The sequence below is a fragment of the Diplotaxodon limnothrissa genome, linkage group LG7 (genome assembly GCF_057381915.1).
Source record: "Diplotaxodon limnothrissa isolate DT_005_m linkage group LG7, D_limnothrissa_male_GT1.1, whole genome shotgun sequence".
Lineage (NCBI taxonomy): Eukaryota > Metazoa > Chordata > Actinopteri > Cichliformes > Cichlidae > Diplotaxodon > Diplotaxodon limnothrissa.
The window spans coordinates 37207036-37218736 of NC_140602.1; the positions used below are offsets into that span (position 1 = coordinate 37207036).

Here is an 11701-nt window from a genome sequence, read left to right on the forward strand (position 1 = left end):
ACACGCCAGACACGCTGCTCCCTGCGAGACTAATCAGTCCATGCTCCCTGTTGAATGCCTTTGAGATTTTTATCTAAGCTTTCCTTCCGTGGTTTTACTTTTTCAGACTCTCAATTATACACACTTCATGGCAGTCATCACTTTTCTGTCATATTTCAATCTGCATGCGTTGCCTTTTTTTTTTTTCTCCTCCAGTCTGTTTCATCCTTCCTCTTTCTCTCCTGTATAGGCCTACATGAATTCAAATGAACGTCATTAGCATTGCAAGCACAATCCGGTGTTGACAAAGTGTGGTTTCATCCTCTGTCCTCCCCACTGTGTGTGTGTGTTTGTGTGTGTGCGGATGCTGGTCTCAGGACTGTGTGTACGAGCTGCGACTTCTATCTCGACGTGGGGACTTGCTGAGCGAGCCCAGTCCATCAGTCAATGTCTCCACTGCAGGTAGGTTTGGTGAGCAACCTTGCTCACTTCACATTTGTTCCCCACCTTCTGTTTGAACCCATTCTACTTCCTCAGTCTCCTTGTCCTAACTCTTTCCCCCCTCTTTCTATATTTCTTATCCCATCCCTCTGTTCCCAGCGTTAGACTAAAATTAGAGCAGGGCCTCAGGGAAAGCTGTCCATTAGAAGCCTGAATGATTGAAATGGCTCCACTAATAACTTCTCAAAAGAGTTAGTGATTGAATTTGCACTTTTCTTATTATTATGTGAATATGGCATGAATGTTACATTAGCTAGAGTACAGAGATATTAAACAGAAATCTGCAACCCCTAATGGTGTAGGACCATCAGCACCAAAACAATATCCTGTTGATTAACACAGCTCTGCTGATAATCTCAGTTTTACATCTGACAGATTAAGTTATGCAAAATAATTAAGTTGCTGATTTGATGAACATTATTATTATCAGGGATGTAGACTGGAGATTAAATCTACCTAAAAACCTTTTAATCATGTAGAATGTAAATTCATTGTTTTAGTATTATTCTGTTGTTGCTATTGTTCTCAAGTTTGTGCTTTCCCCTTTAATCAAGTATATATTTAGGTAATCCTATAGTTCTATCCATCTATATCCTTCTCTCTCCATCTACACACACACACACACACACACACACATATATATATATATATATGCATATATACATATATATCTATATCATGTCACAGGTATGGAGATTTACCCGTCCACTTACCGGCTCCTGGAGTTCGTCCCAGAGTCGTTACTGGCCGGTGTCCTGGGTGGGGTCGGCTTCATGTTGTTGGCCCTGGTCTTGCTGCTGGGGTCCGCCTGCATCATCAACCGCAAGAGGAACCAGCGCCGCAGAAAGAAGAGCGATGGTAAAATGCTCCTCACTCCAGAGACACAGCAGACACTCACTTTGATGAACTGCATCATGAATATAATCATTTATTCAATAAAATATTGAAAGCACTTTCAATCCATTATATAAATCATGGCCCACTGCATGGATTTGGCGCTCCTCTTGTCCACCCCCTTCGTCCATTCACTTGTAAAAGTTATTGATGTCATTTACATTACTTGCTAATTAGGGTAATTTCTCATTAGTGGCTGATAAATGTAAGTGTAATTAACTTTTTGGACAAGCCTGGGTGCCTCGGGACCTATAATGGGCTCTTATTACGGTTGATTATGTTTTTACGTCTTGGTCAGTGTGGTTGTATCCTACTGAGTCAGATACCATCTTGCCCCTCTCCCTTCCTTTCAGAGCCCCCAACTGCCATCTATAAATGCTCCCCATCAATGTAAGTACCCCTTTATCATTTCATTATAATACCTCCCATTCACCTTTCCCTCTGCCTTCCTTTAAGTGTGCTGAAAATGACAGCACTTCAGTTATTTTCTATTGCATATCTTTGTTTCCTTCCTCATCCTCTGCTGCTGCTGCTGCTGCTGTTTTGGTCTCTCTCTATATATTTCTCCCGCCCCCTCTTTCACTTTTGCTCAGTCTTATTTTCTCTGCCTCTATTTCTCTTCCCCTCACACCTCCAGTTTTTCTTACAATTTTCTTCTGTCACCCCTCCCTTTCCCTCTTTTTCTCTCTCTCCCTCACAGAAAGACTTCAGGCACCAGCACTCCAGACAGTGTGCTGAAGAAAAGCCTGCTTCCAGCCAGCTCCCACTATCCCACATCTTCCTCTACCACCACCTCCTCTTCTTTGCAGACAGACTGTTCTTCATTTAGCACTGAGAATAATAATCGGAGGAAGCATCTTATGTCCAAGTACAGCAGAGACAGCCTCACTAAAACAACATCTCTAATTTCTCCTTCAATTGAGATGATCTCTAGAGGTCCAGATGGGCGATTCACACTCCCACCGTATGACACTGAGACTCTGAGTGTTCACAGCAAGAAAAGTGGAAGGTATGACCAACACTCTAAAGTTCGAAGGTCTGTGTCACTGCACTCGGAGAAGGAAGACAGGAAAGAGCGTCCATTTGTGCTTTCTGTTGATCTCCCGCCTTGCAAGAAGTCAAGTTATGATGGCTTTCCTGAACTCAGCAGCTTGTGCTCTGACAGTAGTTTGGCCACTATTCATCATCACGACAGAGAAATGACTCCCGTATTTCCAGTGCTTCCACATATCCGAGCTGGCCTTGGTCAGCCATCTACAACTGCAAGCGCTCTGGTGCTCCAAATGGAACATGAGAGGGAAAGGGGGAACCTGCACCGCTGCCTGAAGCTGGCTCAGGAGAGGGAGGAACTAGAGAGGGAGCTGCAGTGGTACACGTTAGAAAGAAACTCCACAAAGCATGAGCAGTCAGACTTAAAGAGGAGGGAGGATGGTGGCAATGAGCTTTTATGGGAATACAAGAGCAGCACCTTGCCACACAGATACTCCCTAGCCAGCAAGGAGAACCGTTGTTTCTCACCAAGCTTTTTATCATCATCTTCTTCCTACTGGGAAACGCATCCTCTTGTTTCTCCACCCACTTTGATTCAATCCAGGACCCATCTCAACGCATCATCAGCTGCAGCTCCCTCATATTTAAAGTCCAGCAATCGTCATTCTTCTCCGTTTTTGCCCAAACAGACTTCCTTTCAATCTGCGGAGGCAGGCAGTTTTTCGAAAGCCAGATTAACTCTCCCACATCTTTCCCTAGAGCACCAGAGACATGAAAGAGCAGGGGCAGCACCAGAAAGCTATAATGATTCACCACAATCCACAGGCCTAGATATGCAAACAAATGATTCATGTTCTGAGGCACAGAGACAGAACAATCTTAGTCATGGCAGCCTTTCAACATTGTCTTTCTACAGCAATAAATACACTGAAAGATCTAATTCAGCTCTTGATGCGTTGCCAGGCTCTTCAAATGTGGAGGTAGTGCTCCCCAAACCCACTGGTGAAGATTTGTGTGTTGAGATGAGTGTAGATGAGCCACACTTTGAGATGTGTCATGTGCAGCCTGCAAAGCCAATGTTGCACCAACGAATTGCATCTCATGTACAAGGGCACACACTGACCCGCAGAGGTCGGCATCATGATATGAGGAGGAGCACAAGCTTGAACTGCCGTGGCCCTGTTTCTGTGGATGATATATTCAGGGTCCCAGATTCTTCGCAACCTTTAGAACCACACATGTGGAAAGCTGCGAGCCAAGGCTCTAAAATATCACTCTCTAAGCAGCGAAGTCAGAGTCTAGACTTGAGAAGACGGAAGGAAAGCAATTTCCTGACTCCTGATGCATGGATAGACTCTCTTAGCCAAGAAAACTGCTCTGCTCCATCATCTTGTCCTCCAGACTCGCTGTTCTGGAAACCTCAAAGTGCTCCTCCTAGGAAGATTTCCAGCTCTCCTCCAAATGATCATGCAGATACCAAATATGCCACCTATTTAACTCCTGCTGCTGCTGACCCTCTATTTTCAATGAACCATCCAGAAAGGCCCACAATAAATCCTAATGTGCCTTGTCATTACGAACCAAGAAGAGAGACCTGTCTTGTACCCAGTGCTGCCACAATGCCAGGGGAATACCAGGAGGACATGGAACAGGAGGGAGGTTATTTGGAGGCCGTGAAAGGAGCCGCTATATGCTTACTGCCCAACACCGATGCTCACGAGGTACTGGAATTGGAGGCAGGAGGCTACGATGTAGTGCCAGAGTCTGGCAGCAGCTACAGCAGTTATGCCAGCAGTGGCCTAGGAAGCATGGAGCCCAGTAATGGGCGCCTTTCCATGTGTAACCTTTCTCCAACACTCATAAGCTCACCTGAGACTATAGAGGACACCCAGGGGAACACCCAGGACATACAAAATAACAAAATGGAATCAAGCCAAAGGTATTAAGCCATAATGAATAACGGAAATTATGTTGTATAGAACAAAATGTGTGGGATTACATTTGCAACTTGAATAAACCCTGTATGGTAAATACAAGGCTTTCAAGGTTAGCCTAATATACAATTTAATGTAATTATAGAAAGAAACATTGCACATTGTGTTTTCAGATTACAGTAATATGCTGTATACCCAATTTTAGAAAACCAAACTTTAGAGCAAGGTTATTCTTTAAAACATATCAAAAAGTTAAAAAGAAGTTTTTAAAAAAAGGAATTTAATCCTGCATTTTTGTATAAACTCTATCAAGATAGAAGAGCATCTGATGATGTTTGTGTGTTGTTATTTTTTGGAATACAGTGTGAACAACATCAAAATAATTTAATCCATTTGAATCAAAATCAACATCAAACACTGATATATTGCATAAAGCAAAATATATTTCATAACTGAGAATGAGATGGAGATTATAGAGTTTCTTTGTTCTACAGGAAAGCATTTAATAACTGTTTAAAAAAATGATGATAATATTAAAGATTTCTGAATATTTGCAAGCACACCTTCAGCATTCTGCTCCGTCTGACAAACTATGAAGCAAAAAACATGAAATAGTTTATTCTTTGCTGGGAGAACTCAAAGTGTGGCTCATAGTACTTTTTCATTTGTAGACAGTCATGAGTGTGTGTGAGCGTGCATTAAACATGCCTTGTTTTATGGCCTCTCTAGGAGAAAGGTCTCTGTCGATGAGAACTACGAGTGGGATGCTACTGATTTCTGCTCACAACCTGCTGACGTTCACAGTAAGCATTTTTATATTCTTGTTATATTCTTATATGGCTTATGCTTGGGTACAGACAAGGTGGAAAGCTGTATAAATCTGTTGAAACTCACTGAGCAATTTATGTGATTGTTGTGTGGTTTATGATCCTCAAATCAATAGAAAAATCCACACCATTTAACCTGTGGGAATGTAATACTCCTCATGGATGGGGACACTGAATAAGGGCAGAGACATTATGCAAATTGTTTCTGTTTAAATGTGTAACGACAATGGAACATTAGCTCTCCAGCATTTCAGACTGTGAGCTGTATAACTGAACTAAAAATACAAATGACAATCACTTGTTCTAATGACTCTTTAATGTGCATCTTCCTCTTGAATGTGCATATATCTCGGATCCAGCACACACAGGTGCAAGATGCTAACAAGATGCATGTATTTTAGCTTGAATTAATTATTATATTACATTAATTATTCTTTATATGGAATACTTAGCAAACTCATATTTGATCTGGGGATGTTTGTGACTACATATTGCAAGCACAAATTAAGAGAAACTTCAGATGTTTTCACTATTTAGCTCCAGTGAATTGACTTGAAAGTTAACCTGCTGTCAGAAGCCAATATTTAATTTCCAACCTGTAGCCTATGAGGGTTTCACATCTTTGGGTGTTTAAGATATAAGGGACAAAAGCCTACAGGGTGCACAATTTTAATGAAGTGAAATCTGCTGTAAAATATCAGGAAACTCACAGATACCACAATTTCACAAGTTTCTTTTTACCTACAGGCCTGTTTCCTTCGTTGAATCTGCTGAAGCCTGATCCGTGCCGCAGCCTACCCAGCATGCAGCGCTCCACTAAGGCACTGAAAAATTGCAGTCAGATTTCTCGGCTCCCAGAGCATCAAAGCAGCTGCTCTGCTGAGCTAGAACCAGACACTGTGCTGTTCTGACACTGCCAGCCTTTGGCTCGTCTCACCTGGTGTGTCCTTTCACTTACTGACTCGCATCAATGTCGACAAAAAAGTGCATGCGGCAGAATATGAGCCTTTGTGTGATCAATTTTAGTTCCCCTTTCAATCAAAAAAAAAAAAGGGAAAAAACAGAGCGAGGCCAGTACAGAACTGCCTTTTTTACTAGACTATTCTCTTTGCTAAGCTCAACTGAAAAGAATAATTTTCAACACATGTAGGTCCCAGTAAAAGTAGTAGAGGCATAAAACCATCTCTGTCTTTATGCAGTGCTTTTAAACTTTGTTTCCCTTTGTGACCCATAACTATCATGCTTTCGACATTTTCTTTTGAGACTGTCTGCCAATCTGCGAATATCAAATCTGGTCACCGTGTTTTCTTGTGCACTTTGATATGCATTCATCATCCAGGGATGACTCAGTAACCAAACAAAAGACAAAACGATCACAGTCATTATCAAGTTACTGGTCTATGCTGGGATAGAGCTTTCAATATTATCTATCATCTTTGAGTTTAACAGCAGATATGTTAATGAAATGTCATCCAATAATGAAGATGACTAAAATACAGAAGGTCATTCAGCTGCACTGTTGCACAATTTGTGTAACCATCTTTCTAGAAGTATAATTTCCCAGCAGAGATTGAACTTTTTTTTTTTTTAGAATCCCAACATCTACTCAGTGTAGTGAAAGGCTTCCTCACCATGCTGTCTCCTTGTTCAGTGCAGCAAGACCATTAATTATGTTCAGCAATTGAAGAGGGTCATGTTAGCTAAGATCATATTTCTTCTTGTTTATTTTTTTATGGTCATAAAGGGAAATTAGCCTTATTAAATTGTGTTGCCTAATTTGGCAAGGGTCAGCTCTGACTAATCAATGCTTTTTTTCCTCCTAGCAACACGTGCGTAAAAAACACTTGGGAGATAAGAGTGCTGCTGAAAAGTGGCCCCAGATAATGCTTTGCTTGTCAGAGTGTATTTTCACACATCCAGTCAAATAGTATATTAATACCATGGTGCAAAACGCACTTCTATGTTTTCAATGTCGAAAAACCAAAATCCAAAACAAAAACTCAGAGATCATTATAATTTACCTTTATAGAAGGAAACTAAAATTGTGCAGTGCTTTATGCGGTTCTTATTACACGGTGATTGTAGTTTTTAATAAGTAAGAAAAGAAGGTTTAATTAAGAGTATGAAGTCGTGAGAAAGTTGTATTTTTCTTAAAAGTTGCAAGAGATCAGACTGGTGTAATGTAAGTCTGAAAAGCACTAAAACACATGAAGTTTTATTCAAGCCAAAGTTTTATTATTTAAGCCAAACTCTTTTTGGATATTGTGCTTTTATCAGTGGATACTAGTCATACTTCTGAGCTGTAGGACTGCAAATTCTGTTGTATGAAGGTCTTTTTCCCCCGTTCCCACTGCATGTTGCTTTTTGTTTAAGTTTAGACTCTCTTCTACACTGACTCACACATTTGCACCGCTGGTGACCATTATGCCCAGAGACATTTTTAGCCGTGTGGTGGGTAAGCTAAAGGATGCTGCAGAGCATAGAGAAGAAGAACAACACTGAAATCCAGATACTGAAAGAAATTTGCAGGCTGAATGTGTACAAGGACACTCATCTAGGGACTGATGTGCACTTTTATATCGATGACTTCTATGTTGGTCATTTGTTTAGCCCAGGAAGAATGACACACGTGTACCAGGCTTCAGTAACATGAGTATCAGATATTATTTTGATTAACAAAAAGAACAAAATGTTATTAAAGCCAGTGGTTGTGAGCAATGCAAGGTTAAGGTTTGCTTTTATCTTTTAATATGCCTTTCAATGGCACACTATTTTGCGGAAAAAGAAGCAATGCCAGCTTTCGGCGTGCTGGTGTGATTAGGTACTAAGAAGTTTAAAGAGTTTGCTTTGTTTTAACGCGTAGTGGAACAAATTCATAACATAAAAAATCAGTTTTAATTAATGTGTGGAATAATTCCCATATCAAATTGTAAAAACTGATTTTTTCCAACCTCCTTTTCCTACTGCAGATTGTTTTTTTCCCCTGGAGGATCAAACCAAGCACAAATGTTTCACTGTTTCCGTAAACCTACTGAGAAAAAGAAATGCACCCATGCGCCACGCTCTTTTCTTCACGAACAATGGAAAGGAAAGGAAAAGAAAAAAATGGTTTTGGTTGCTGAACCTCTATCTTAAGGCCTGCACATTAGTCAAGCAAATAATTAACTCAGAACTCTGCAGTGTACCAAAGCATTGTGGGGTATCCATCCTATAATTGAAATTCACTCATAACAGCTACATTTACTGCAAATCAGTGTTTCACTTCTGTAGAACATTTTCATTTTCTGGTGTGCGTATTGTACCTCAAGTCGGGAAATGATAAAATCCTAAGTGCTTTGCAGACAATTTGTATTCAGCACCAGCTTTTTCTGTTTGTTTGGGTTTTTTCGCCCTACCTTTACAAGTATAACTAGTGCAAAATAGGTGGTAATATGTAACACATATATACATTAGAAAATGGAAAACACAACACTGAAAAGTGGTAATGAAGCATAATAATACACTTTTAAGGAAACCTGTTCACAAAGAGTTGTGGATAATAGCAAAGGCTCATAAAGCTGATTGTTATACTGCTACCTTTTTCAGTTATTGTGTGTACTTAGGAGGATTAGCTTCAATGCGAGCTCTCGTTTATTATGGCCATTAAGAAGTGATTGAATTATTTGCAAATGCCAGGAAGTGACTCTCCAAGCTAGAAACTAATGAAGGTCTCACTGAAAGGAGATGTCATACACAGACCAGAAAAAGGTGCTTACATCCCCTCTATAAAGTTGAGATAGCTGGAAAGTAACTGGAGACTTCATGTTTATTGAATATCAAAGTTAAACTTACAATCTGTGTGATTATACAGTGAATGAATACTGAAATGGCAAAGATTTGTAGAAAAATAAGTGGGGTTTTTTTTTGCCTGTCCCGTTTGGCTCTTTTGCCATCAGAATTGTTGTCTAAAGGCAAAGAAAGATGCCCAACGGATTCACTTTACCAAATTGACCATCCCAGCCTTGCCGTAATGGTCCATTTGATTCACCTTTTATTGTTTATTTTATTTTCACTTGCTGAATACGGGACAGACTTGACTGGGGGAAAGAAGGGGAGAAAGAAAGAGGGAAAGAGAAACAGCTGAGAAGAGGGACGGGGGAGAAGGGCAAAAGACAAAAACCAACAGAATGGGCAGAAAAAAAAAAGAAAAAAAAGAAAATGCATATATCAATCACCTGGATCACCTGCTGAGAAAGAAAAAAGAAAACAAGCAGAAGAGAACAAGAGTAATAGAATAAACAACATCACAATGATATATGGGAATATGACAGTAAATACTAAATATTAAACATTATTGTGCAGCACATAAGATCAACAGAACACAGTGTGCTTTGAGGTAGGAGCCAAAAAGGGTGTAGTTTGTGGGTGTGATCACCCGTGTGTACACCTGTGAGCATGGACGCGCTTGTTTTTTTAAAAGGTTCCTTCATGTAATGATCTGCTAGAGGGTAAAGAGAAAAAATAATAAGAGGGTAGAGAAAAATAAGTTAAGTTCAGCCCATTTTGCATTTTGGCTTGTAGTCTAAGAAACACTACATATATTTATGGCTTTAAGGGCTATTGTCGTAACATTTTCACATGTTTAATTGAGTTCCATTTAGATTCAAGTTTGCCAAAACACATTTGTCATCTTTTTTGCTGTAACAAGTCATAGAAAATAGTCTTTTGTACAGCACTAAAAGCTTAAAATATACATTATGCAAAGCCCAGATAAAAATGGAGAGAAAATGCAAATAAGCTCCTGATTATGAACCAGTGTCCTTCTAATGATCAGAAACACCTCAAACTCTTAAAGAAGAAAAAGTTGGCAAAAACTCTGAATTAATCAATTCTTCAGGTTTTACAAAGCCCCTGAAAACGTGGCATCAAATCCTAGATATTGTTCTATAAAAAGAAAGACTGAATAGCAAAAGCCATGCTAGACTACATACCACCGGCAAACCCCCCCAAACCCCTCTTCATAAATCCATGAACTACGTCCTTAGATGGAAAAAGGATATCTGATCTAGTTTGCAGTTTTAATTTTCCTGAGAAAACATAATGATTTCCAATTCTGTTATTAAATTTTTTACATACATTTGTGAGTATATGTGAAGTGTTCACTGTTGCCCTTCCTTGCCATGGTAAAGTTAATCCCTTCTTAGGTCCCTGCCTTAAGCTTGGTTAAAAACTACCAGGCAAGCTGACAACATAATATCTTACCTTTACCATTAGCATAATCAGTTATGAAAACGATGATAGGTTTTGTTACTGAACAACAGCATAAATCAGCTATACTAAATAGACCTTAAAATTTAGTATATATATTGCTTTTCACAGAGATTAAGGAGTAAAATTTTCTTCTCACTCTACTTCATTTGCACAATGTAAACTGTAGAAGCAATCTGTGATGACGTACAAATATTGAGTTCCATTCTGCTCGTTTGACACTGAGTGGGCAACTGACTTCACTGACTGATAAAGTGCTTGTATTACATATGAACCAGCTTCCAATTATACTAATGGTATTAGTACCGCAGCACCAGACAACCTCCATCCTGAGAAAACGATCTGAGGTAATGTCACAGTCATCTTTTTTAATCCTCGGCAATTCCATTTATTTAGACTTTTATATCTCTTTGACATCAGAGATTATGGGGTGGGACAAACACGTATTTCTTGTCTCTGGCTGCGGAGTAAAGATTTGACAATGCAAAGAGCAAACACTGAAAACATTAATGAGTGTGTACAAGTGCAGCCTGTGCACAGGTAGTTCAACAGCTTCTTCTAACAGAAAACACGTGTAGCATTCAAATGACAAGAACTTGACATAATTTTACCAGAGTGGTGTGAATTAATCATTTGCACAGTCTCTGACTTTAGGTAAGAAAGGAATTGTTCGACAATGTAAAGACTGGGCTATTGATTGGATACTAAATGTGCTTTATAACTTAAAATTCTTTGTATAAATTAACCTCCTCTGATGGGCTGATTAGTTACATATCCTTGTAATTAACATAATATTAATTAATTATCTTTTAATTAATAACCCTATAGTATCATTACAGAGTTCTCTATTCTTAAATTGACTTCTGACTTGATTAGAAACAGAATTTCCTGGTTAATTTTGCCAGTAACTGTCATTTTAGGTGATAACAGCAAGCGTTGTATTGCACTTGATGTATTATACTACAATTCCAAGGCTAGCCACTGTGCCGTATCATAGTAGCAAAACATGTTGATTTAACAAAATCTCTGATTTATTTTAGCAGTAGTTGGCCTTCTTGTTTTGTTATTCCCTACAATATTTCTACCTTTAATAGTGGTAATTCTTAATTTAGTTTCACTAGTTTAATACTTTTGTTGTGTAGTAGTGGCAGCTGTCATGAATTTATGAAAAATAATGTCTTATTTTGTAGCCATCTTAACCTTGTTATGACAGTATTTTTGGAAACTTGGACGCAAGAAGCAAATAATACAACTAGCTATGAGTAGCCTCTCTTACTTTGCCACACAGGTGTCAGTCATTTAACTTAATATAATTTCATTGTGGGTGCA

At 39.2% G+C, this 11701-nt stretch overlaps 1 protein-coding gene across 2 annotated transcripts in view; it reads left to right on the forward strand.

Annotated features, from left to right (window-relative positions):
• Positions 1–11126, forward strand: part of igsf9a (immunoglobulin superfamily, member 9a) — a 63435-nt gene extending 52309 nt beyond the window's left edge. For both annotated transcript variants that reach the window (XM_085359659.1, XM_085359660.1), the window contains 6 exons: positions 357–441; positions 1168–1338; positions 1728–1764; positions 2075–4303; positions 5028–5101; positions 5873–11126. In XM_085359659.1, coding sequence (XP_085215785.1) covers positions 357–441; positions 1168–1338; positions 1728–1764; positions 2075–4303; positions 5028–5101; positions 5873–6036 — 2760 coding nt within the window. In that variant the 3' untranslated portion in view covers positions 6037–11126. The remainder of the gene's footprint in view (positions 1–356; positions 442–1167; positions 1339–1727; positions 1765–2074; positions 4304–5027; positions 5102–5872) is intronic.
• Positions 11127–11701: the final 575 nt, after the last annotated feature.